The sequence below is a fragment of the Gallus gallus genome, chromosome 6 (genome assembly GCF_016699485.2).
Source record: "Gallus gallus isolate bGalGal1 chromosome 6, bGalGal1.mat.broiler.GRCg7b, whole genome shotgun sequence".
NCBI lineage: Eukaryota > Metazoa > Chordata > Aves > Galliformes > Phasianidae > Gallus > Gallus gallus.
This window is the reverse complement of record NC_052537.1, coordinates 5,742,717-5,769,599: the sequence shown is the minus strand read 5'-3', so window position 1 is coordinate 5,769,599 and position 26,883 is coordinate 5,742,717. Positions and strand designations below refer to the sequence as shown.

The following is a 26,883-nucleotide window of genomic DNA, read 5'->3' as shown; positions in this document are numbered from 1 at the left end:
CTGGAGGAGAAAAAGAAGCACTTGAAGGATAGGTTATGATGAGCAAGGGAAGAAGACTTCTGGGAGGGGAGCTGGGGGAGGCTTCATTGTTTTGTGGTGGGTTTTGATGCAGCATCTGGACGAGGCACCAGCGTTCTGCTCATCCCAGTAAATCCAGGGAGAGATCTCCCACTACTGGGAATAGGACCTGTAAGGCGGTCGGTGACGTGCAGGGTGGTTTCCCTTCTGGAGAAGGGGTGACACGGACATCTAGGTGACATGGGACACCTGTATTCCTTAGCCTGGAGGGATCCCAGCGCCCAGGGGAACCCTGCTGTTACCAGCGTCGGTGCCGGCCTGCCCGGGAGCGGAGGCAGGCTTTTAGAAGGCCCATGTGGAGTAAAGGGCCGCCCTCATTAAATTATTGACCCTCCATTTGAATTAAAAAAAAAAAAATGTGGGTGGGTTGGCGGCGGCGGATGGCGCTTCGCCGTGAGACGCCGTGGCTCCTCCGGCGGGGCGAGACCTCCCCGTGTGTATTTTGGTGATGGGATGACAATGGAGGTGTGGGAGACAGCTGTGAGTCACCCGGCCCTATCGGCGGGGCAGGCCCGGGCGGGTGGGGGTCGCCGAGATCCGGGCGGAGGGCTCATAAGGCGAGGAGCGGCCGCGGCCCTCGCAGCCCTCATGGAGCCCCTCAGCATCCCGGCAGGCGATGCCCCGCCGCGCCGCGCCGCCCCGCGGGAGGGCGGCCGGAGGAAGCGCACGTCCTTCAGCAAGGCGCAGCTGGAGCTGCTGGTGCGCACCTTCGAGAAGCAGCCGTACCCCGGCATCGCCCTGCGCGAGCAGCTCTCCGGCCTCACCGACATCCCCGAGTCCAGGATCCAGGTAACAGCGCCGGCGGGCGGCAGCCCCACGGGAGCCCTTCGCGAGCCGCCCGCCGCCGTCGGCGCGTTTTGACAGGACCGAGTCAAAGCGCCTCGACCGGCAGCGGGACGTCGTGTTGAACTCTGCTTCCTCTCTCAGGTCTGGTTTCAGAACAGGAGGGCCCGGCAGCTGAACCGCAAGAAGAACGAAGGCGCGGTGCGGCCCTCGCAGCCGGCGGCCGCCAAGGAGGAGCGGGGGCTCTGCGGCGGGGGCGGCCAGCCCCGGGGCCTCGGCGCCGAGCAGGCCCTGCAGCCGGGGCTGTCGGGGGGCAACCAGAGCTGCTCCGGCCAGCCGCTGCCCTGCTCCGGGCCGCAGTACGCGAGGCTCGATGCTCACTGGAGGAGCTTTGGAGTCCCCGGTCAGACCCCGTCTCACTTCGGCCTGGACTATATGGGAAAAGGGGAGCAGTTCGGTGCGGGAACCGTAGGCACTGCCCCTCAGTACGCGCTCCCTGCGCAGCAAGCGCAGGACTACCCGTATCTGAAGACATCCCTTCCTGAAAACTACTACGCAGATGTCTTCCAGCCATGTACAGAAGATTACCTGTATCTAGCAGCTAAAGAGAACACGTATAGCAAGCCTGTCTTTAGCTACTTAAATGCTGACCAAGGTCTGGTCGATGAGACCTACTCATATATCAAGCCTAACACCTCTCCCTTCAGTAACGGTTCCATTCCGAGCTGTGGGGAGGGAGAGTCTATGCTTGAGCTGAAGCAGATGAGGCACAGCCCTCCTCATTTTGCAGCTAGCGAGGCAAGTCCTCCTTCGGTACCTGCAAAACACGAAGGGAGGTACCAGGGGACGTGTGCTGCTCCAGACCCATTGTACGGGCAGCAGCTGCTGGGGACAGTGAGTGACTGCGACCCTCATTGGCTGGGTATGAGAAATGAAATCTGGGGAAATGGTTTAGACTCACTGTTGGAGCAAAATGGGCAGCAGGGTGGGCCTCAAAGTTACCTTTTTGCTTTGGGTGGCCAGAATTCCGCCTGTCATTTGGGTCACACATGAAACGATGGCGGTGAGGCTGCTTGATGGGAAAATCATCTTTTACTTTGTTCGATTGGCAGTGTTGTCCCAAAGCGGTTAGAGGTTTTGCAGGTGGAAGGATGGAGCGCTGGCTGTGAGCTTCAGGTGCTGTCTGGAAGGGAAATGAAGATGAGGAAAGCCAGCAAGGTGCACAGGAGAGCAACCTGGGGAAGGTGTGTTGCCCGTCCCTCTCCTGTCCTGCTGGCATTGTCACCAACCAGCATTCCTGTGAGCATTTGGCTTTCGGTAGCTTCACATCAACCTGCGTGTACAGACATACCTCAGTACCTCACGTACCTCAATACCAAAGACTTTGTCTTCTGCTGCTCAGACCGCGTTGGATTCTACCTGGAAGCCTGGGGCTGCTCAGTTGGTTTTGTAGTCTTACCGCACAAGATTTCGTTTGTATCTGGGTGTGAATTCACTTTCTTTAACTTAAGAAGTGTAGAAAACAGACGTTGTATTTAGAGCCTCTAGTGGAGAAAGCATGAAGGCAAGATGGTCTGAGCGTGGGAAATGCAGCCTTGGTGGCGGCAGGCTGGCTCACTGGGTGTATTTGTGTTTTAGGTGTGCTCCTGATAAAGGACACTCCTCCTGCTATCTCCTTAGCTATTTAATGTATAGTATTTTCATGTAAAAAAATGACCAGAGGTATAGCCTTTTGGAAGGCTTTCTTTTGGTGATTTCCCGTTGTGTAATTTTTTTTTTTTTTCAAATTGTTTGCTAATATTTGCAAGGAATCATGTGGATGTAATTTAATTAAAATCAAACAAACACAGACCAACTCCAAACTAGCAATCTTCAGAGTACCAAAGGAAGGCTTTTGACCAGGGTGATATGGAACTTGCAGAACTGCACTCGGGGTGAAGTGTAATTGTGTTCCTTCTTTGCACTTGACACGCAGGCCCTGCTTTTAGCCTTCTTGAACTCCTCAGCCATCTATAAGACCGCTGTCATCTTAACAACATCTAAATGGAACTCCTGGAGGGCTGTGTAGCTCTGGGAGGCTTCCACGGCTGGGTGTTAAAGCAACATCAGGCATTGGATATTGAAATCTATACGTGCAAATCCTTGGGGTTTTTTTTTTTGTTTGTTTTTTTTAATGCTTAAAATATGGCTCTGGAATATTTGACATATAGCTAGATTCTAAGACAACACTGTTAACTGCTTTTATATGGAATGAAATAAATGTAATAAAACGAGACTTAAACACGGGCCATTGTTTTATTAATGAAAATGGTATCTCTGTGAAGGAGCTCCCTAGCAAGTTGTGTACACAAAGAAAGGGAAAAAGCCTATCAGGCCTGGCTTTTGTCAGTAAGTTTTAGTTGTGGCTGTGAAGAAGTCATTAAACTTTTCTACCCTGGCCTAAAGAACTGGGACTCCCATGTGCTGGGGAGGTACCAAAGCTGCAGACAACCATAGAATGGCCTGGGTTGAGAAGGACCACAATGATCACGTAGTTCCAACCCCCTGCTATGTGCAGGGTCGCCAACCACCAGACCAGGCTGCCCAGAGCCACATGCAGCCTGGCCTTGAATGCCTCCAGGGATGGGGCATCCACAGCCTCCTTGGGCAACCTGTTCCAGTGCACTGTGAGCACGGGCGGTCTCGCCTCAATATGTACGTGAGGTGAGGAAAAAGGAACCCGTGAAGAAATAAGGCATTGCACCGTACCGGCCGAGAGGCGGCAGCCCCTCACCCGCTCGCGGTGTGCCGGCCATAGCGCTCCGCCGCAGCGCGTCCCCCGGAACTCCGGAGCGCCGGAACGCCGTGTGCGGCCGCTTGTTTCCGCGGGCGGCCGCAAAGCGTTGCGGACCCACGCGGCGCGCGGGTGGGTGCTGCGGCTGCTGGGCCCGAGCAGCCAGTGGGGCCTCCCGCGAGGTTCAGCATTCCTCACGCCCCGCTTCGCAGCACGGGGCTCGGCAGCTCCCTGCGGGACGGCTGGAGGCCGCCTGCCCCGGCGCTGGGGCGGCCAGGCCTGTTGCTGCCCGCTGCTGCCTTCCCCTGGCCCGGCGCCGCCGTCTCGCTGGGACGCGGTGCTACACGAGTGCCGCCCGGCGTCACTGCCTTTTATTCTCCGGCTGTTGCGCACGGTCACACGGAAGCCTTTCATGCCACGCAGATTGTAGACGGCTGTTGAAGGAGTAAGATGGAGGAAAAGGAGAAGAAGAAGCACCGTGCCAAGCACAGCGGACCGAAAGCAGAGAAAAAAAGGAAACGGCATCTTAATGATCTGGGGATTGGAGAGGAGGAGGATGCTCGGAAGAGAAACCCCAAAGCCTTCACAGTGCAGTCCGCCGTGCGGATGGCCAGAACGTTCCATAGGTGAGCAGCAGCAATTACAGAGCACGCGGTCCGTTGGGCGAATAGGTGAAGGCCTGGCACAGCTGTCTGGGGCTGTGGGTGCCCCATCCCTGGGAGCAGTCGAGGCCAGGCTGGATGGGGCCCCACTCTCCTGCTTTGCTGGGTGGCAGCCACTTTGCTGTGGTCCCTCCCACAGTAGGGAGCTGGAACTGGTGGGCTTTCAAGTCCTTCTGTGATTCCATGAGAGTAGATGTTGGCTGGTGTTTCCTTATTGTTTTTGCATATGAGTGTACAGAGTGTAATTTTTACAGATAGGCTCACAGAGCTTTCATCGTTTGCAGGGCTGTGTTGTAATTTGTGTGTGTGTCGGTAGGATGGTGCATCGTGTGTCTGTGTTACGTGGTGCAGGTATGCTAGGCCTACCAGGAAGAAACATGTCCATAGAGCTCCTTAGGCTTGGTCAGAGTTCCTTGTTCACGTTAGCAAGCGGGCACTTGGTGAGCCTTCGTGTCTGAATGATTGCAGACACTGAAGATTTTCTAGAAGAAAAGTGATTGCTTTTTAATGACTTCTCGTACTCATTTAAAATTTCTTCTCAGAACTCAGGATTTGAAGACTAAAAAACATCACATCCCTGTGGTTGACCGTACTCCTTTGGAGCCACCTCCAGTGGTGGTGGTTGTAGTTGGACCTCCCAAGGTTGGGAAGAGCACCTTAATAAAATGTCTCATTAAGAACTTCACAAGACAAAAACTGGTTGAAATCCGTGGCCCTGTTACTATCGTTTCAGGTGAGAACAAATATATGAGAAATGGTAATGTCTATTTTACACTCTGCTGTTGTCTTGCTTTTAGAACTAGGATGTGTTCATGTTCTCCTGATTCTTGGTCACGTTGGAGAAGTCATTTGGCTGTGTTATCAGGCACACTTTATTAACTGTAAAAGAATTGTTAGATTTGGGTTTTTGTTCTTCTAGACTTGTTCCTTTGTTATGTTTACAGTCCCAACTTCCATTTGGCCATTGCCTTTTTACTTTTCTTGCATATTGCCATTTGGATCATTGAGGTCCTAGGAGGGGACCAACCCACAGCGTTTCAAGAAGAAAACTGTAAGGGAAATCTTGCTTGGACCCAGACAACTGTCTGGTGTTGGTAGACTCTTGAGGGGTTTAAACTAATAAATCTGCTTTCAGTCAGGAATAATTCACAAAAAATGGGATGGGAAAAATGTGCTAAATAGAATTTTCTGTTGTATCTACTGGAACTCAGGAATTGAACTTTGCAGTTGATAGCATGAAGGAGAAAAAACAAAAACCTGGTAACTTTTAGGCATTGCATAGGCAATGTCCTTGTTATGTGAAGTTCAGTCATCGAGCTCAGGTTAGTCAAACTAAACACTGGGTACTTTGGTCTAATGTAGGTGCATGTTAAGAAATCTCTTAATATCTACTAAGTGTTTTTTTAACTATTACTGTATTTTTTTGAGAAGCTGCAGCAGAGTGTATTGTCAGAAGAGGAAAAAAAGTAGGTAGTAAAATAAAGTCCTTGGGAATTAATCTGGGATACAAAAGATAAAAGTAAAGCAGAGGTTTCCTTCAAAATACAATGTGTCTTTTTTTACATTGCTTTTGGAAAAGACAGAACAACTTCTTGGAAACCGTGTGCTCAGCCTGATAATTTTATATCAAGAGGTTAACATTTCACAGAATTGCAAGCATTTGAGAACAAGTACTTTTACAATTGCACATAGCTGGCAGTCCACTTGCTAGACTGCAGGAGTATAACCCGAAAAGAAATGAGTGGAGTAATTCCTTTGCTTCCTCTTTGAGTTTCTGCTCTTTTTGTTTTCAGGTAAGAAACGCAGACTAACTATTATCGAATGTGGATGCGATGTTAATACAATGATTGACCTGGCTAAAGTTGCTGATCTGGTAAGTTACAAATAGCATATGATTACTACTGTGATTTATGTTGGAAATACTTCTTCCTGGAAGTGCTAGAAGTAGACTGCAGAAGTAGTCTATTTTCTCTGCGCATTGCTGTTTGAGGCAACGCTGTCTTGGGTTTCCAAAGTAACAGGTCAGAGCTCTACAATGAACCTAATATTCTGTAACAATCTCCAGGAGTTTCCTTAAGCGGGGGGTGGGATTTGGGTGTGTGGTGGTCTGGGAGGATGAAGGGAAATGACACAGCTTTATTGTGAATAGAATTGGTGAATGAAGTTAGCATAAGACTTTATAACAAGGTAAAATAATGAAATGACTTTTTATTTTGGGGTTTGTCAAACCACGTGAAATCTGAAAATGGTATTCAGCTCAATAAGTTTTCAGTTGGTGCATAAAGTGGAAATTTGAGTTGGTTTTGCTTGATATACTTTGCTCTCTCTGTCTTTGAAGGTTACTGTGTAGTAATAGGATTGATATAAGTGAAATGTGGTCTTTGTTTTAAATTTAAACTTTTTGTTTATTAAGTCTTGTTTGTCTTGAAGATCTAATACACAATCTGTGAAACCTGTTAGCAATTCTACTTTGTGTGTGCATTTAGAATAGAATGTTCATGGTTGATTTGGGCTTGGGATCCTTAGCTGAACGTTACTCACAGAGTCATAGGATGGCCTGGATTGAAAAGGACCACAATGACCATCTGGTTTCAACCGTCCTGCTATGTGTAGGGTTGCTGACCACCAGACCACGCTGCCCACAGCCCCCTAAACTAAAATGCATGCAGTAGTCCAGGATCCTGTTCTACTTCTTACTTCTCGAGGAAGTAAGATGTATTAAAAACACTAAAATCTGCTGCTATGTAGATGCGATGTTCAAGATTGCAAATGCACTGAGTGATGCTGAGAATCTGTTTGGTTTTACTGGCAGGAGGCTGAGTTTACATCATTACTTACAGATCTTGGTCATCAGTTGCCATGCATTTTAAGTTCTTCTTCTGGGTCCTCAGTGATGAGCTTTATTTCAACTTTCATGCCATTGTTGAGTGCCATTTTCCTTTGTCAGGCTATTTGAAAATAGTAACAGAAGTTTTTGGTTTCTGAGAAGCTTATGACTTGAAAGGCATAGTCTTTGAATTTAGCTCTTATGGACATGATAGTGGTGTTACCATGAAATGCCTGTGCATGTTGTGTTCTCAGGTACTGATGCTCATTGATGCCAGCTTTGGATTTGAGATGGAAACGTTTGAATTCCTGAACATTTGTCAGGTACATGGCTTTCCCAAAATTATGGGAATTCTTACCCACCTGGATACATTCAAGAACAACAAACAATTAAAGAAGACGAAAAAGAGGTTAAAGCACAGATTCTGGACTGAAGTATATCCGGTATGGCATCCCACATCCATTTTCTGTATGTTTTTGCATTGTAGTAGCTAATTTAAGTCTGTGGCAATAATTAAATGTGGACAATTTTGGTATTATATCAGATAATGCAGAAAATGCTTTTATCTCTGAGCATGCCTAGCTACTAAACATGTGATGCAAGTAAAAAGGTCTGTTACATGGGTTATGGAGACAAACTAAATCTTTACCAGAGATTTTCTGGCTGTGAATGGTTTTTCACTAAGATTTAGGGGAGTTTTTCCATGTTAAAGTGTGCCAGTGAGTTCGAACTTCAGGAATCAATTGCAACTGTCAGTTTCCAATTATGATTTACAAGATAGAATTGTGTTAGGGTTTTCCAGTTTTGCAAGTATTGCAGTCATGTTTAATATTTTGATGTCTTTTTAATATATTTAGGGTGCTAAGCTGTTTTATCTGTCTGGGATGGTTCATGGAGAATATCAAAAGCAGGAAATTCATAACTTGGGGCGTTTCATCTCTGTTATGAAATTCCGACCTCTTACTTGGCAAACGTCTCACCCGTATGTCCTTGCAGACAGGTATGTGCCTTTCTCTGTTCCTCAGTATCAACATAAAAAACATCTTTGCTGTTAAAACAGCTAGAAATAGCTGAGCATCTGTGAACACAAAACTTAGCTTAAAAAGAGGAAAAAAAACGGTTGTCTTTCAGGAGCACTGTTTTAGGTTACTATAACTGTTCTAGAACATACGCCACTTCCATGGCTGGGTGTCTGCGTCCCTTTCTTTGTGCACTACAGAAAGTGGCTGTGGAAGGGATTTCCACCTGATAGTCCTGAAAACAGCCAGTCCTTCCCTCTCCACTTCCCTATTGTAGTTCTTGTGTCGCTTACTAACGTTATTAAAGAAAAGAAGGTATTGCATGTCTGAAGGGAATGCATCTTTCAGCTGTCTTATGGTGTTTACCTGTTTTCCCCCGGTGACAAAATTGATTGGAGGAGTGTTTAGTGGCTTCAAGCTGCGCCAGGGAAGATTCGGGCTGGACATTAGGAAATACTACTTCTTTGAAAGGGTGGTCAGGCACTGGAATGGGCTGCCCAGAGAGGTGGTGGAGTCACCGAGCCTGGTGGTGTTCAAAGAGCGTTGGGATGTTGTGTTGAGGGTCATGGTTTAGCGAGAACCATTGGTGAAGGGCGAATGGTTGGACTGGGTGATCCTGTGGGTCTTTTCCAACCTTAGCATTCTATGATTCTCTGATTAGCGTGGATAGCATATAAATAGTTCAGGTGTTAAGAAAGAGGTACGTGTTTCATGAAATGTATGTATCTCCAGAAGATTAACTGACATCTGTGTTCAACAACAAGTTTTAATATACAGCGGTTTCTTATTATTGACTGTTTTGATTGTTAGAGTCTGCAGAGCATGACTCAGTGCTGCTGTAGTTGTGTTACTGTATATTAGTTTTTTCATCAGGGCTGTTGAATGGTCTGACTTTTTTCTTCTTTTCCTTTACTTTTTTAACGTTTGGTAGAATGGAGGACTTGACAAACCCTGAAGATATACGACTCAATCCCAAATGTGACAGGAAGATATCACTTTATGGCTACTTAAGAGGAGCATATCTGAAAAACAAAAGCCAGATTCATATGCCAGGTAAGTTATCGTATTCCTAGAACTCTGCTTGTGCTGATCTGTTTTGCTGTTGGTATTTTAATAGTGGCTTGATTTTTATCTTTGAACTGTGAATTGTAAAATAGATTTTTCACCTTTTTTAAACCATGTTAAGCTTTTTGAAATTATTTTTTGTATTAAATATTTCTGTAAAAGTATGTGCTTGTAAATAGTTAAGCTTTTTAATTCTGCTGTTTTCTTATGGTGTTAAACACAATATTGGCAGCATCTGAAGATCTTCAGTGATATTTCGCTTTATGAGATGCTTGAAGTGTAAAACATACCAGCTTTAATAGTGACAAGTTAATTTGACTTGGGTAAAATTTCTCTTACTCCTTGGATAAATTCAGTATTTTAAGCACATGATTTAAAAGCTTGATTTCTAAGACTTGAATATTAAATACACAGACCTATTCAGAAAAGTGAGTTAATAGTTCCCTCATTAAATGCAATCAGACAAGCCCAGAGCTGTGTTTTGGTGAACATCGGTGTTCTCCTCTAAGTTTGTTGGTTTAACAGCAGAAACAGATGTCTGATACAGAGATGATGAATTGTTGAATGCTATAACATTTTTTTTTTACTCTCTTATTGATGAATTGCACACATCCTAGTATTAAAACTTGATGAAAACCTTATTTGTCCCCTTGCCTGTCTCCCTAGGTGTAGGTGACTTCACTGTGAGTGATGTGAGTTTCCTACCAGACCCCTGTGCTCTACCCGAGCAGCAGAAGAAGCGTTCTTTGAGTGAGAAAGAAAAACTAATCTATGCCCCTCTCTCAGGAGTTGGGGGTATTGTATATGATAAGGATGCTGTTTATATTGACCTTGGAGGAAGCCATGCTCATGAAAATGAAGAGGTAAAAGATAAAGTTTTAGTGATTTCGATTCTTGTATCCGTAGTTTTCACCTTTAGAGTCAAAATAAGTATTCAATAATAAGCTGAAAAATAATCTCTGTGTATTAATTTCTTTTTTCTTCTCTAGTGACTTCTCTGTGTAAAACTCTGTGCAAAACATTTGAAGGGTCAGTTAATAAGTATTTAAAGTTAGTTTCAGAAGTTTTGTTTTTTAAGACTTGAGATTTATAGAAGCTTCTGGTGCTAGAGTATTATCATTCTTGTTTTGCAAAGTGGGGCAGTTGTAGGGAAGGATGATGTTGATGATGATTTTTACAAATGCATATTTCCATTGTTGTCAGATTAATGGTTTTATTAATTGTTCATTGGATGTTTGTTTATTCATCTTAATTGAAATGTAAAAAACTTTGGCTTTTCAGGAGGAAGTGAGACCAAATCATGAGTTAGTTCAGAGCCTCATCTCCACTCACTCAGCCATAGACACTAAGATGGCGTCAAGCAAGGTTTCTCTCTTCATGGACTCTACACCGTTAGGTTCAGAAGATGTAGGACAAGAGTAAGTTTCAAATTCTGAGCCATGTTTGAACGATAACGAGTGTCTGATTTTAGGTTCTAATTTCTCAATTAGGTACAATGAGTTAACAGAGTGGCTTGTTACTTAGTTCTTTTTGTTAGACTACTCATGACAAATACATAATTTCAGCTAGGAATAATTGGTATGAAGAATGTTTTAGAAGCAGTATAGTTCTACCACCCAGAATTTCCTGGATGATACAGCTTTAAGTAGTACATTTCTTTTTGGAGTTTTAGAGAATGGCAGTCATAATCTTTAGTGAAATGCACTGTTTAACCTATTTCATACCACAGCAAATGAAGAAATTTCATGGAGTTATTTGCACCTACAATTTGCAGTGAGCTTGAACTAAAAGGCTATTCTTACTTCATTAAGTCTGTTACCTTTTTAGTGTTTTCCGTAATTTTTCTCTATTTTTGATGTTCCTTCCACAAAAATGCTTAAAATTATTAACATGAAACCAAATTGTTTTGCTAAAATTTCTTTGCTATTCACTGTCTTCCCCCAAACGTGATATTTGGAAAAACAGGATTGTGATGCCCAAAGAAGAGAGGCAGATGGATTTGAAGACTGGAAGAGTACGTCGGAAAGCCTTATTTGATGAAGAAGAAAAGAAAGATGATGATGATGATGATGATGCAGTTAGTGATGAGGAAGATGAGCAAGAGGAAGAAGCCATGTCGGAGGGTGGAAGCGATGGTGATGATGAAGATGATGCAGAGGAAGAAAGTGATGAAGAGCTCTTAGAGGCAAAGATGGCTCCTGGGAGTGCCAAGCGTCTGAGAACAGAGGTGGCAAAAGAAGAAACTGTGAGTGAACTGCCAGCATTTGCTGATAGTGACGATGATCTTGAGATGAGTTCTGAAGAAGGAAAAGCTGCCTCCGAAGAAGATGAGACAGAGGAAGATGATGATGATGATGACGATGAAGAAAGGACATATGGAAATGACAGCTCAGATAGTGAATTTGAAGCTGGCAGCAAAGGACTTGTGGAATCTGAGCAAAATGAGGTAGTTAATGAAGATAAAGAAACCAAATCTCAGTTGTTAGTTCGCAGTCTGAAAAAAAAGTCATTGCTCACAACAGATTCGGGAAATTGCACAGCAGAAGAGGCATCGGAGTCTGAGGTTGAATCCCTCAGTGAGGGAGATGATGAAGAAAAATCACATGATGAATTAGAAGCTGAAGTATCAGATAGGAAGGGATTTCAGCACCCACAGCCAAAGAAAGCTGATAGGACTAGGCCAGCTGAACCTGAAAGTATAGAAGCTGAAGATGATGATGTTGAAGATCTGCTGAGAGAAGAGGAGGAGTATGAAGAAAAAACAGATTTTTCTGCTGACACTGCAGGTAGACTGTAAATGTTATAATTTTTTTGATGCCTGTTTTTCATTGAATTGTTAATTGTTAAAGGATATTATAACGAGTAAATATTATATGTATTTGAGTTGTAACATTGTATGATTGACAGGTGGCAAACTCAAGCTCTAGCTTGTTAGCCACAATTTGTTTCTGTGTGTATATGCAGTACAAAAAACTGGTCAAATGTGTGTTCATTCAGGTCATGTCCTTACTTGAATAGCTTATGTAGTTCCTGAGTTTTGCACTTTTTTGAAGGTGGGTGCTAATTTTTTCCCCTTTCAGGTGCACTTAAATGGAAAGAGGACCTCACACAGAAGGCGGCTCAGGCCTTTCTAAGACAGCAGCAGGCAACCCCAAATCTTCGTAAGCTTGTATATGGAACAGGTACACACTGATTATGTCTTAATATATGGTATGTTTTTAGCGAATAGCAAGTTTGTATGTCTGAAACTTTGAGCTCTTTTAGTGAGAGTCTTGAGGAGAGTTAATTGAATTTCCTAATTGCCAATACCTGCTTCCTTTTGTAATAAAGGCAGTTGTTAGTTTTCCAGTAAGAAAAACATCCCAAGCTTGTCTGGGAGACTACTGGATAGTTATCTGTTCTATGGTGTAACTATTTTCCCTCAAATATCTGAATTTTGGTCACTTATATAATTGTATAGTAGCGATTGCAAAAATCCATGTTGGTAGTTTATGTGTTTCATCAAGTACTACTTTTTTTTTGGCTGTTTTCAATAATTTCTTTCTTACACTGAGAGTGGAATATTCTTTTAGATGTGTCTCAGTGTTATCATGTCTGTGCATTATCATGTTAAAAGTGTTCATCAAGGAAAAGAATATGCTGGCTTAGAAGGAAGATTGCTTTCTTTTTGTATTTGTCCTATGTTATTTGCAGTATTTATCTGCATCTAAAAACCTCATCATGCAGAACCTACTTAGAGTACAATGACTATTTGGCTTCTATGAAACTTTCACAGTGCAGAAGTGGAAAGATATACTGGTAGATTCTCAAGTCCAGTGTTCTTGATTTACGAACTAGCCCAGTGTTGTATCTACTTATGGTGTTTAATGAGCGCTGTTTGCTTAATGGGCAGTATTCTTTGAGATAATTCCAGGTATGCAAGTAGGAACTGGACTGCAGGTTGTTCAAAGAACTGTACAGAGTTTTGTATTAAATCGCATGTTTAATATTGGACAGCTGCAGAACTGAAACTGGTAGCATATAGTATCTGGCTGCTTCTACTGCAGATATTGTGAAACATAAGGCAGGAGGGAGGTTGTGGACAAATTAATTCGTGTACTGTGGGGAAATAATCACAGTTTGTTTCATTTAGCTGTTGAGGATGAAGACAAAGAAGGTGAGGATGCAGATGATGAACTGGGAGGTCTGTTTCATGTCAGCCGTCCAGACAAAGAATCCAAACAGAAGGCTAATGGTCTTGACTGCTCTAAATTTCTGGTGGAAAAGCCTCAAGATTGGGACTTAGAAGAGGTAATTTAATCAGATAACTGCGTTTACGAATCCCATACTTGTTATGTCCTGGCTGTGTTTCCAAAAGAACTACTAAGCTGTTATGGAGAAGTGTCATTGAAACAGACCTATGTAAGTTACAGTCATTGTTGTATCTTCTGCTAATTTTGGTCACAAGGAATATTTACTAGTCAAGAGATTCAATGGAAAGTTAGGATAAGTCTAAATGCCCACCTCTCTAGTGGATTGTAGCTTTCTGTTTATACAGAGGTAAAAAGCATGAGTGAGAATCAATACATAGAGCCGTTGTTAGTGTGAAGACCTTTTGGCAAGGTTTCAGGTGGCTTCTCATTCCTGCATTTGACTGAGGAATTCTGTAGTTTTGGTAATGGTGTCTTGATTTGAATCTGTGTGTGCAAGTATCAAATTATCTCTGAGTTTGGAAGGTGGTTGAGGAGTGGGGAGTGAATAATAGAATGCTTGTGTTGATGAGAAACTTTAACTGTACTAGTCAACAACGCTTTATTTTGCAGGTTATGAGCAGTATTAGAGATTGCTTTGTTACAGGAAAGTGGGAAGAAGATAAAGATGCAGCAAAATTGTTGGAAGAAGACGGTATGTGTAAGACCTTTTAAGAAGAATATATCAATGGACATAGAGGCTTTAGGAATTACTCCACAGTTAGGTATTTAGAATGTCCTGCACTAGCTAATACTTGCACGGTTGTTTTCAAACTGTAAAATACTGCAGTGTTGCACAGTGTTAGACAGTTGTTAACGCATTAAAATGTTGCTGTATATAAGAAATATACAAGTAGAATATATTTTTAATGTACTCTCTGAAAGATAGGGCTTGTAACTTAAATTAGGAAATGAAATCCTGAGTTAACACTTGATCATGTCAACTCTGCTTTGTGTATATTAATTTATCTACTTACACATTGAATCACAGAAGTTGGAAGAGACCTTTAAGATCATGTAGTTTCAACCCCCTGCTAAACAAAGGGACACCTCCCTCTAGACCAGGCTGCTCTCAGCCCCATCCAGCCTGGCCTGGAATGCTTCCAGGAAGGGGGCATCCACAACCTCACTGGGCAACCTGTTCCAGTGTTTCACCACCGTCAAAGTAAAGAATTACTTCCTATATATGTTTTATTTACGCCTATATGTATTTTATTGTTTTCAATAGTGTGGGTAGAGGTAAGCAGCAATTATTTTTTTATGGAAAGGCAAACAGGTCATTTGCATTTGTCTGAAAAGTGAGATCTTTTGAGGTTTGATAGATTTATTTAAGCATTTTTTTAACTTCAAAAATGTCTGCTATATTTAAATTTTTAATCAGTGTTTTTTTTTTTTTTTTTTGTAATGAAGACTCTCAATTGCTCCGATGATGCCTTGTGCCATTAGTCTTAGCAGAAATGGTCTTCTCTAAGTTCTCTAAGTTAACTTAGTGAGGCAATGTGTGTGGTCATTTGGAGTGATTTAAGAAACTTTTATTTACATATTCAAAATCATGAAGTTTAGATAATGAAAGGGAAAAGGGGGATCCAGTGAACTTCAACTGAGAATATAGAGTAGACAACTAAAACTGATGATAGGAAGGAAATAAGTTTGGTCTGAAACTAATCTATAAAGTACTAAGAAATACACAATACTGAAAATGTGAATAACAGAGTAGTAACTGTCAGATGTTTTGTTGCAGAAGAGTTGTATGGAGATTTTGAAGATCTTGAAACAGGTGTTGTGCACAAAGGAAGGCCTGCTACTGAAGGAGATGAGGTATGGCATCTATCTTTGTTCTGGAGTAGCACATACATGTTTCTGATCAAGTGATAGGTATCCCGTGTGATAAATTTCATTTCTGTGATTTGGTAAGAAATCAACAGGATTGAGGAAGATAAGATGATTTTGGAACCTATAAGTATCTAGATTAGCATCTATTTTTAGTCTTAAACTGAGATGTGGTTTAAAATTAATTAGGCAAGACAATGCACCTCACTATTAAACTGTAGATGCCAGGATCTGGAGTTACATGGAAAATATTGTAAAACGAAGTGTGACTATAACTGTTCATACTATGTCATGTGATGTGGAAGATGATAGAGCTCTGTTTTAACACAGTGAGCAATGGAAACTTACATTCATCATGTCTACGTTAGAGAGGTTGATAGAAGCACTTCACTGCCATGACTTGGGTATCTCTAAGAACAGAGCTGCAGTCATCAACATTTTTTTACACTGAGAAACTTGACTTTTTACCTATGGTTGTAGAATTGGAGTAACGGTGCCATTTGGGAAGTGTTCAAAGAGTTTATGAACAAACTTAGGCCTTTCTAGCCTCTAGAGTGCTGCATTGCAAAGCAGTATTACTCAAAGTTAATTACTTTATTTCCTTTTTAACTTTGTGTGCTTATTTTAGAGGTAGAACAGTAGGCCAAGCTTAGGATCTGTTCCCTGACATTAGAAGTAAATGTGAAGTCAAGAAGTGTATTTAATGTAAAGGAATACAATTGGATTATGGAACGCTATGGTTATTGCTGAAGTAACATCTCTTTCTATGAATGACTTAAGAAATATTCCCATTTTAGATAAAAATGAATAAATGTCTGATCACTCGAATCATGACAAAATATTCCGTAGTAATGTATATTAAAAATGTTAATCAGAATGGCTGATGATCAGTGAACACTGTTACATATATTTGTGAAATTATCATTGATCAGTCTGAAAATGAAGAAGAGAATGATGGGAAGAAGTCCAAACCAGAAGCTGAGGAGGAGGAAGCGAAAAAGGAGCGCCTGGACAAGAAGAGGAAACTGAAAGAGATGTTTGATGCAGAGTATGATGAAGGGGATGCCACGTACTTTGATGATCTTAAAGAAGAAATGCATAAACAAGCCCAGGTACAAACTGCTAGTTTATCATTTTTTCTGACCGTGTGACTTCAGAAATACCCAACAGTGTTTGCCCAGAGGTCTTTTCTGGAGACACGTGAGAAACCCAACAACTGAATTTGATTTAACTTGATTTAAATTGACATCAGTTAATGATATGATAGCTCACTGAAGAGGTAAAGCTTACATGATGTATCTTGACCTATTCAGAAGTTTTCAGTGATTTTATCATTCACTGGTAGACTAGCATCTTGCATCACATTTACCTGGTATTATTTTTGGGGTGGTTTTTGCATTGCTAAAAGTAGAGGATTAAGCTCTGTGTTGTGATCTCTTCCCCACACTGTCAAGTTACTTTGAGAACAAATAATTGATGATGATTCTTCTGTATGTTTAGCAGGAGTCTTCAGCATAACTGCTTGTGAAATTCTGGATGCTTATTTTGTTCCAGGCCTCTAGACTTAAAAATGGCTTACTTCTTTGGCTGTCTTGGAAGAACATGGCCTTATGCTAATAGTAATTTCACCGTGTGCTCTTATGACAAAACTTGGTCCCAAATTATTACTAAATTCATTGCTACCCTCTTATATTAACCCCTATCGTAAGTGGTCATGGCATACCGATACACTTACCAAGAACACTTAAAATGTAAACAAGTACATTGCAGTGAAAGATGACGAGATGATTTACAGTTGTTTCACTTGGACCACATGATTTGTTCCAAATCTCAATGCCTTGAAAAATGAAATCTGTTTGCTTAAACATGACATCATGCATCACAGGTAGCTGAACATCTGGAGATAGAGTAGAAGTGTAAAGGGTAAAGCTTATCTTATTCGTAAGGATATCTTGTTAAATATTTACGTATCTGCATTTATATGCCACAGAAGAGTTCTGAAAGACCCTTTTGAGGATACAGAGTATTTGAGGACACAGAAATATTTTGAAGCTGCTGAGTAAGATAGGAGCCCTATCTTCTCATAGTGACACCTAAAGATCAGGATGTTAACTTGAAAAAGTAATTGGGTTCCTAAATCCGAAATGTACTTTTGACAGCTGTGTCTTTAAAATCCAAAGTCGGCCCTATGAAAGATACATCAGAAGTGAGTCATTTAGTTCTCTTGGGCACTGTCTTTCAAGCTGACTAACAGCCCCTCTTGGGATTTCAAATTGGAAGAATTTCATGGTGGCAGAGATCTCACTCTGAATCAAGAGTCACAAAACCTGTTAGATCTTTCTCAAAAGATTCATATAAATCTTAGCATGTTTCAAATAGAACTGGCACCTCACGAACAAGTTGTTACTACTTGAATTTTGTAAAACATGATGACTTTCTCCTTGACTTTGTCCTTGTTGCATAGCTTAATAAAACTGAATTTGAAGACCAAGATGATGAGACCAGAGTGCAGTATGAGGGCTTTCGGCCTGGGATGTATGTTCGAATAGAGATTGAGAACGTCCCGTGTGAATTTGTCCTGAATTTTGACCCTCATTATCCCATTATCCTGGGTGGTTTAGGCAACAGTGAAGGAAATGTTGGATATGTACAGGTATGTAGCCAGAACTACGAGTGCACTTTATTTCAGTACGGCTATGCTTCAGTGTGTCTGGAGTTGCTCTTTATTTTCTCCTCAATAAGAATATGATAACCAGAGAGAAGTATCCATCTTTATCTCTTGAACAGTGGAATTGCTTTTGAAAAGCTTAGTTGGATAACTGGAAGAAAAACACGTGACTGTTATTTACTGTTCATAATGTTGTTCTGCAGAGTTGTCTCAGCACTACTGTACACTGGCACTGTGAACATTGCAAGCGTGAGTTGTACGCTGTGGTTTATGTTCAACAGATAGGTGGCTAGAGGAAAGTTATTAGCTTATATATATTTGATTTGTGTTGTTATTATTTGCGTACAGATGGGATTTTGAACAGTAAAATACTGATTAGCTATTGTCAACCCTGTGTTAGAGTGTTCAGTGATTCTGAATAAAGCTTTCTGAGTAAGAGCATTGTAGTGTAGGTGGAAATTGCTTTCAATCATTCTTGAAAATTAAGGCTTGAATTTCAAAATTGATGTGATTATCCTGTTAGAGCATTGTTCGTCTTCTCTTCTAATTAGTTGCGCCTGAAGAAGCACCGATGGTATAAGAAGATACTTAAGACACGTGATCCTTTAATCCTCTCATTAGGGTGGAGGCGATTTCAGACTATTCCGATGTTCTACATTGAAGACCACAATGGACGTCATAGGCTTCTCAAGTACACACCACAGCATATGCATTGCGGAGCAACTTTCTGGGGTGAGGGAATTCTGGGGTTGTTATCCTGAATCACTTAATCATTATAAAATAGTCAAGCTTTATGGGATCTATCAGGAAGCACAGCTGGAAGCTTTGAGGATGATCAATTCTTGAAAAGTTGTGTTGCCCGTGGAATGTAAAATAACAAATAGCATGGTAAAATAGGCGGTTGCTAATAGAAGGAGAAGGGTGGGTGAATTATTTGGCTCTTAATCATATGATGAACGTTCTGCTTGGTTCTGTCATATAAAGGAGAAACTTTGTCTGACTTTGTCTATAGAGAAGGCAAGCACTTGCGTGCATATGGGCCTGACCGTGCAAATGCTTCTGTGCATGAGTAATAAATCAATGTGTGAGTAATTGCTATAACTTTAGTAGGCCTATTTATGTGAGTACTGGGCTGAGTGCTGTATTTAACCTTTCTTCGGTTTCAGTCATTGATAATCTACGCCAAGAATTCCTCAGCTTCCTGAACTTTAAGTAGAAGTTGTTACATGTTATGTAATGAGGCCTGTCATAATTCTTTAATTATCCTGTAGGGCCCATCACTCCTCAGGGAACAGGATTTTTGGCGGTCCAGTCTGTCAGTGGCACAACAGTAAGTTCGTTACAACCAAATGTTAATTACTGTTTTCCAAAGGTCTTCTCTGTGTACAACGTATAGATCTGAGGAGGAAGGTTTTACCTGTTAAATTAGTGATACTATAGGACCTGTGAAGTTAGGTAGATGTATTGTGATGAGATACGAAACTAGATCAAAACTCTTTTCCCCCTGCTACACTGAAAATGACCAACACCACATTACGGTTTTCTATGGAGAGGTTTATACCTACTTATTTTTTTTTAGGCCTGTCAGTATTTAGGTAATTGCTGAAACCTTTTCACATGATGAGGTTTCTAATATTCCTGATGAAAAACTTTGTCCTCAATGTGGGAATCTCGATGTTGTTAGAACCTGTCCTGTTGCACAGTCTCATCCCATTACAAGTATTAGGTTGTTCTCATCATGTGTCCACAACTTAATAGTGACTTGCTGCAGTCCGCAACTCTTCTCCTTTGAGACTTTGAGTAATGTTCTGTTTCATAAAGAGAATACAGTAAGGTAGATAACAAGGACATCTAAATTGCTTCCAAGTTAATTAGAATGGCAGCTCTGAAAATCTCATTAGTGAATGGTAGGAATGTTCCATCAGTAGTACCTTAACTTGTCTGTACAAAGTCAGTTTGTATCTTTCATGCTGCAGTACTCCTGTAAAGGTTAGAAGTTCAGAACTCAAGCTCTGAAAAACTGTGTAGTTCTATCATTGAAATGGTTTCTTTGCTATTAGGTAAATATCTGATGTATTGTTCTTTGGTAAACGTGGTTCATCAATGTGTTTTTGCTCTGTTTCAGCCTGATTTCCGGATAGCTGCCACAGGAGTTGTGCTTGATTTAGATAAATCCATAACTGTGGTGAAGAAATTAAAGCTAACTGGCTTTCCATTCAAAATTTTTAAGAACACTTCTTTTATTAAGGTAGGTATGTTATGTATGTGCTGTAAAACTGCAGCAATCTTAGGAAGAAATGCAACTTGGGACTACATGCAGCTTCCTGAGGCAGTTTTCCCTGATCACTGCTTTGTGTCCCTTAAGGTACTATCCAGTGAATATAAATTATTACTGTTAACAGACAAGAAGTCTTAAATAGTCTCCTTGCTCACACTCAGTGTGATTTTAATTTCACTTTTCAAAATTATTTTCTTCCTCAAACCCATTAGTTAGCATCTCATAGTGAGGGACAACTCTGAAGAATGCGAACTTAGCCCCAGTGTCATCCATACAGTTTGACCTCACTGAATTTCAGCTCTAGGATCAAAGATTATTGCTAGCAGTGCTTTAGGACTTTGTCGTTACAGTTAGAGAACAGTTTGACACAAAAAGTGTTGCAGAAGTGAATTTTCACAGATCCTCCAGCTGTCCTTAGTTGGACTCTGAGTAAGAGATTGGGTTGTTCTGCATTTGGGGCAGGAAGCAGCTTAGCACTGATTCTAGCAGCCAAACACTGAATTATCTGTGTGAAACGCGCTATGTTTCTGGATATCCTTGTGGTTTAAGCATGGAGAAGCTTACTTGCCCTTAAGGTATGCAGTTTTCCAGCAAATGACTTCTGAAGAGAACTGGACAGGTTATCTCAAATAGTTTTAGAGTTTGAAATGTATATTTTTGAATGCAAGTAAGCTGATATATGATTCAAGAAGTAGATTAGTTGAGGGAACTGGGCTTGTTTAGCTTGGAAAAGAGAAGGCTCCGGGGAGACTTCATTGTAGCCTTCCAGTACTTGAAGGGAGCAAATAAACAGGAGGGAGAATGGCTGTTTACGAGGGTGGATAGTGATAGGACAAGGGGGAATGGTTTTAAACTGAGACGGGGGAGGTTTAGGTTGGATATTAGGAGGACGTTTTTCACCCAAAGGGTGTTGACGCACTGAACAGGTTGCCCAAGGAGGCTGTGGATGCCCCATCCCTGGAGGCATTCAAGGCCAGGCTGGATGTGGCTCTGGGCAGCCTGGGCTGGTGGCTGGCGACCCTGCACGTAGCAGGGGGGTTAAACTCAATGATTGTTGTGGTCCTTTTCAACCCAGGCCATTCTATGATTACTTCCAGTAACTTTAAGTCAGTTAGTTAGGTTTTTGATTTGGTCTGCACTTGCAGTATAAAGACAGTATTCTGTCCTTTGTATTTCTTAATCAGACGATTGTGGGGATTGCTTATGTTTTTGTGGCTGATATAGATCACACAAATCAACTTAGCATCTTGACTAATGGTGGGTAATTCACGTTTTCAGGGCATGTTTAACTCTCAGTTGGAGGTGGCTAAATTTGAAGGTGCAGCAATTCGTACTGTGAGCGGTATCCGAGGACAGATTAAAAAAGCCCTCCGAGCTCCAGCAGGTGCTTTTAGGGCAACATTTGAAGACAAGTTGCTGATGAGTGGTGAGTTGCACTTTCCTAAGATTGATAAGGGGCTGTTATCACACGATTTTCATCCTACTTCACTTATTGAAAAGCAGCATCTTAGTCTCTGGAATCTGATAATTGAGATGTGATTTCAAAGAGCGTGAAATCTGCTGAGATGCAGAATGAAATAATAAAAAAAAAGAAGCACCTTCATGTTGAATTTCTTTCAGTTATACTTAGAAGTCATACAGTATGTGGATGAAAAGGCTTGTCTTGGAGGTTTCTTTCTCTGAGCGTTCTGCAGTGTTTTACTCAGTGTGCTGTGCTTTTCTCCATGAATGTGAAAATGAATTGCATTTAGTGATACAAGTGCTAGGAGAACATTTTCTTCTGAGAAGTCCAGAGAGTGGCATTGTAACTCTAGTTAGGTTCTTTTCCTCTAATATTTGGGGGAAGTGATGCTGGGAATATGAGTTAGTGATCTACTCTGCTTACGGAGTGTCACTATGATGCTGAGAATGCAAGTTAGTGTGAATCTGCTTTTTGACATATGTTTTCCTAAATCTGTGAAATTATGGATAGTGCAGAACAAAAGTGGTTTAAATCTTGTATAAAAATATGCAGACAATAGTCACATGGGCTTTTATTGGTCACAGTATAGGCACAAATACTTAAATGTGAACCCCCGTGCAAGTCTTTAATAGGAAGAATGGATAGCATGGTGTTCATGTAGCTGTTCTTCAGGACTGCAGTCTTTGTGGCTGCTTTAGATTTTACAGAACCGAGTGGTACAAAAAGTTACGTTGCCTTTGCCTGAAGTTGAACACATTTGGTAGATGTATCAAACGCAATACTAGTACATGGTCTACGTGTTAGTTGTCCATTTCTATTCATCACAACCACGCTCCATGCAAATATTGTCTGAACTGTGTTGTGAGAGACAAGTGATATATTTCTTTTCTTTCAGATATTGTCTTTGTGAGGACTTGGTATCCTGTGTCTATCCCCAAATTTTATAACCCTGTAACATCATTACTGAAGCCAGCAGGTGAGAAGGATAGTTGGAAGGGAATGAGGACAACAGGCCAACTGAGGCACGATCAAGGCATCAAACTGAAACAGAACAAAGATTCCCTCTATAAGGTATATTTGATATGAGTTCTTCTTTTATGCTTTTTTTTTTTTTCTTTTTAAACCAGTGCTCACACTCTGATTTGCCCTGTGGCCTAGAGCTGTGCAAACAAACAGAGCAGGGTAAACACATGTTCATTTCATATTTGAATATTAATAATTTGGTGTTTTTATCCACAGATATACAGTCTTACCTGGCACGAGAGAGGAATGAATCAGTGGAAAGCAAATGTTGTCTATCAATGAGAGTTTATAAAAGTAGTCTGAATAGTAAAGTAGGGGGTGAAGTTTTCACGTAGTTTTCATTTTACAGGTGCAAGAATGTGGAGAACCTTCCCCAGTCCCTGCCCCTCCCAATGGCAGGAAATGAGATGAAAGTTTTCTAAGGTCATGACTTTTATACATGTTCTGTATCTATTCTTTTAGCCTATTGTGAGGGAGAAAAGGCATTTCAACAAGCTCCACATTCCTAAAGCACTGCAGAAAGCACTGCCATTTAAGAACAAGCCTAAGAATCTTGAGAAGAAGGGCAAGACTCCAAAAGATCAGTGGAGACCAGCTGTTATCATGGAGCCTCATGAAAAGAAGGTAATTATCACTTACCCTGAAATAAGGATTCCCTACTGGAAAATGTGTTGCTTAGCCCATTTCTAACTGTTGTTTCAGCACTTGACAGTACTACTAGTGCTAAAGATATGTATGCTTCTAGTGAAAAATTGCCATTGCCATTTGTTTTTTTTCCTGTTTAGCACAAGGCACATGTATGGAAATGGCTCTGAGTAGACAGCATCTATTTATTAAACTAGTAGGTCACCTGATACAACTTTTGTCCTTGTCACGGTACCTTCAAAGTATTTCAAATGGATGTAGTTCTCTCACAGTAGGGCAATTTAAGTTGACAGCTGCGGTCTTTTATTTGTCTTTCATTGCTATATATTATAGGTGAGATTTGAAGTGAGTTCTCTACTTAGAAAATAGAGAATTGCAGCATGCTTACACCTTCAGCATAAACGTTCTAGACAATTAATCAATTAAGCACAGATTTCTAAACAGTATCAGATCAAAATCAAAGTTAACAAAAATGAATTATTGGATTAACTTCCCAACAAGATAAATAATTTTACCATTTTAGAAATTGAGGAACAGGTATAAAAAATGTTAGGAATTTGCCCTGAATCTGTGATTCAGTATACAGCTGTCTGCTGAGGTTAAACTGTTTCTTGCTACAAAACTCAGCCGTTTGTATATTGTTTTTTTTGCTTTCTGTTCTAGATATCGGCCCTCCTCAATGCTTTGAGTACAGTAAATAATTACAAGATAAAGAAAGCCAAAGTAAAACATCGGCAGCAGATGAAAGAATACATTAAAGTTAAGCAGAAGGAGGAGGAACAGAAACTGAAGAGACAAAAGGAGGCTAAGAAGAAAATTTATCGAATACTGGGACAAAGGGAGAAAAAGAGACAGAAGTCAAGCTTGAAAGGATCTAGCGAGGGAGCAAAGAGTGTGTAAAATTGTATCAGATTTTGGGGCAAATGAGAAAATAGGATGGCTGTGCAATTTTCTCTTGGAACAACAACAACAAAAAACATTAGACTAAACTGAATGCGCTTCCAAGAGAGGGAAAGTGCGAATGTGACCTTTTTCAAGCTCAAGAATACGTTTGGAAATGTATATAAATAAGATGGTGAACTATGCATTGTCATTTTTATATGATGTTCTGGAGGACTTTGTATTTCAGTGTCTTTCTACCCATACTGCATATTTGTCCAGCCAATAAAGTATTTTATTTCCAAGTTTCTGAATGTTCTTTGTTTGTGTTTTATCATAGCTCTAGTGGATTTAAGTGAAAGGATGAGCTCCTGTGGATGAGCGTCTGAATGTGTTTCTGTGTTGGCCATTGCCTAAGTTTTGCCCTTAGCAAGTCGTTTAGTGAAAGGCATGAAGGTCAGCTGTTTCTGGGCAGGAGTTGTGCCATTTCTGGCTAAGCATGTTAGAGGCTTCCTGAATGCTAGCAAGTAATGTAAGGTAGGCACAAACAGCATTACTTTCTTCATTGAGGAATGTCTTCCCATGTCTTGGTTTGATGGTTTGTTAGACTTTCTTATGATGAGTGAAGCGGTAGAAGAGACATAGTTTCAGTTGTGTTAACTGATGGTTCAAGTCTTTCTCAGCGTGATGGGAAGCTTTGAGCTGTCATTCTTTGCAGAGCAATTTTTTTGTTACACCATACATGACATCAAATGGTTACTGTGAAATGTCTATTTAATACTTCAAACAGGAAGCAGTTCAGATAAAAACCAGTAATTTCTCGGTCTCTTTCCTAAATGAGTTCACTCGTTCTCATTAAGCCAAAATTCATTAGTATTACGTTGTGGTAAAATTTTCTGTCTCTGATGGGAGATTCCCTGTGGGTTCCCTCATACAAAAGATTTCTGTTGAGTGAGTTTGTAGACTTCTATGCCAACATTCAGCATTCATGATTACCTTAATTAATCTCATCATGTGCTGTGTACTGCTAATATTGACATTCTAATGCATCCGTTTTTGCCTATGTGATATTTGGCTGAAACCAGCCTCACATTATTTAACAGATTTTGATTGTTTGTTTGTTTTTACCTGTAAGGTTCACCTGAGGTCATGTGAATATGAGAGTGTGATTTATTGTGTATTATTGAAGATGAACTCCTAATGAATAAACAACTGCTGCTCTGTTGTTGTTGTTGAACAGGGTGGTCCCCTATGTGACACCAACCTCAGATGTGAGTGTGCCCCACCAGCGTGTGCCCACTGCTGGCCTGCAGCAATTTACAGAGTCCAGCCCTGTTATGGCAAATAGATGTTAATGGACCTTGGCTGAGCTTTGGTTTGCTGAGGGGTCTGCTGGTGGTTTGCAGTTTTTGTTGGTGTCTGTGGAAAAATGCTGGCTATAGCCTTCTAAACTTTGTGTATTTAGGTTCATAAACAGACAAACAAAAAAGAGGGCACCTTCCTAGCAGGGCAGGAGGAGAATTTACTGCATGAGCAGCTGTCCTCAAGGCTGCACGGTGAGCAAGGGCACTTCTTCCATCTGCAAAGTTCTGCTGCAGCGGCAGTGGCTCTGCTAAAAGAGATTGCAAGACATTTGCATTTCCTACAGAGCCAACTTTTTGGAAATTTATAGGAGAAAACAGCTTCAGTAAGCATCACAGCATTCTGTCCGTGCGTTGGACTCGAGGAGGCCCAGAGCTGCCTAGGTTTTATGGTGATAGAGAGCTTGGGCAGGGTCCAGTACATTTGCTAATTGTACCTGGGCCATGATTTACTGTGCTCTGGAGAAGGTCACTATAAATCCTCCCCTGTGGTATGAGGGAGGCGGTGTACAACATAGAGATTACAGTTGTCACTGTGTTTGTCTGACTGTCTAGCTGTTAGAAAAAAGATGGAAAAAACCTATATTTACCACTGTTGGACAGCTGGTGGAGTACAGCAAGAAAGCCCACGTTATCAGAGAGCATCGCTGGCAGGTGGCAGAATGAGGAGCTGAACTGTGCTTATCTCAGATAAACCCAGTCAGCACTGCGGGAGGTACAACTAATTAGCAGTCCTGCTTGTGATTAAGTCCTGGGCATGCTTGAAAAACCATAGCAAAAGCAGTGTTTTGTACAACAATTTCCATGTTATATTAAAAACAAAAAACAGTAGAATGCATCACACAGGTCTTCTGGGTGGAGTGGTGCAAAATGAACTGAATCTTAAGGCATTTTTCCATAGGCGGTGATGCTAACTGAGTAACTAAGAAGGGGTGAGGTGTAAGGGGTGGTGGGGTTTCAGCACACAGGGTTGTGTGTGCAAATGGTGAGCAAAGGCCAAGGCTGCAGCTTGACTAGGGGCTAACACCTAGTTATTAACTAGTTATACCCAACACCATTCCTTGGAAGCCTGAGCAGATGAATGTTTCTCACTTTGGATTGGCTGCGCGGACTCGTTTTTCAACGGGTAGGCCTCATTCCGCCTCACTCTTTTTGTGTCTTCAGTCTGCTTTCAACCTGAAACAGGTGGCTCATACTGGAGCAGATGAGGCTCCACGTCCTGCCCCAGCAGCTGGCTGTGGTGGGGATGGCTGCTGAATGCCCACCCCAGCAGTATGTGGGGTGCTGGGTGTCCCCAGCCC

At 41.6% G+C, this 26,883-nt stretch overlaps 2 protein-coding genes across 3 annotated transcripts; both read left to right on the top strand.

Annotated features, from left to right (window-relative positions):
- Window positions 1–537: 537 nt before the first annotated feature.
- Window positions 538–3,424, top strand: LOC121111195 (paired box protein 6 homolog). The gene is made up of 2 exons (XM_046943335.1): window positions 538–867; window positions 1,006–3,424. Exons 1-2 carry the CDS (start codon window positions 538–540, stop codon window positions 1,912–1,914), a joined length of 1,239 nt encoding a protein of 412 aa, XP_046799291.1. The 3' UTR covers window positions 1,915–3,424.
- A 226-nt stretch (window positions 3,425–3,650) lies between these two features.
- Window positions 3,651–24,531, top strand: BMS1 (BMS1, ribosome biogenesis factor). 2 transcript variants are annotated; one of them, NM_001397011.1, is made up of 22 exons: window positions 3,651–4,260; window positions 4,839–5,029; window positions 6,090–6,169; window positions 7,378–7,566; window positions 7,981–8,123; window positions 9,074–9,195; window positions 9,874–10,070; window positions 10,489–10,625; window positions 11,173–11,993; window positions 12,288–12,389; window positions 13,340–13,497; window positions 14,010–14,091; window positions 15,178–15,254; window positions 16,199–16,378; window positions 17,731–17,919; window positions 18,486–18,666; window positions 19,206–19,264; window positions 20,060–20,182; window positions 21,491–21,638; window positions 22,570–22,745; window positions 23,160–23,321; window positions 24,006–24,530. In NM_001397011.1, exons 1-22 carry the CDS (start codon window positions 4,085–4,087, stop codon window positions 24,240–24,242), a joined length of 3,930 nt encoding a protein of 1,309 aa, NP_001383940.1. In that variant the 5' UTR covers window positions 3,651–4,084; the 3' UTR covers window positions 24,243–24,530. The 2 variants fall into 2 exon arrangements, with proteins under 2 accessions (NP_001383940.1, NP_001383941.1); NM_001397012.1 differs by having other exon boundaries at window positions 3,762–4,260; window positions 15,181–15,254; window positions 24,006–24,531.
- The last annotated feature ends 2,352 nt before the right edge of the window (window positions 24,532–26,883 follow it).

Bases quoted from the DNA above. Each gene is read 5' to 3' on its own strand.
- BMS1 (NM_001397011.1), top strand. From the start codon at position 4,085: ATGGAGGAAAAGGAGAAGAAGAAGCACCGTGCCAAGCACAGCGGACCG. The intron at 7,567-7,980 runs GTATGGCATCCC...TAATATATTTAG, and splicing joins TCTGGACTGAAGTATATCCG to GGTGCTAAGCTGTTTTATCT. The intron at 20,183-21,490 runs GTAGGTATGTTA...TCACGTTTTCAG, and splicing joins AGAACACTTCTTTTATTAAG to GGCATGTTTAACTCTCAGTT.
- LOC121111195 (XM_046943335.1), top strand. From the start codon at position 538: ATGGAGGTGTGGGAGACAGCTGTGAGTCACCCGGCCCTATCGGCGGGG. The intron at 868-1,005 runs GTAACAGCGCCG...TTCCTCTCTCAG, and splicing joins TCCCCGAGTCCAGGATCCAG to GTCTGGTTTCAGAACAGGAG.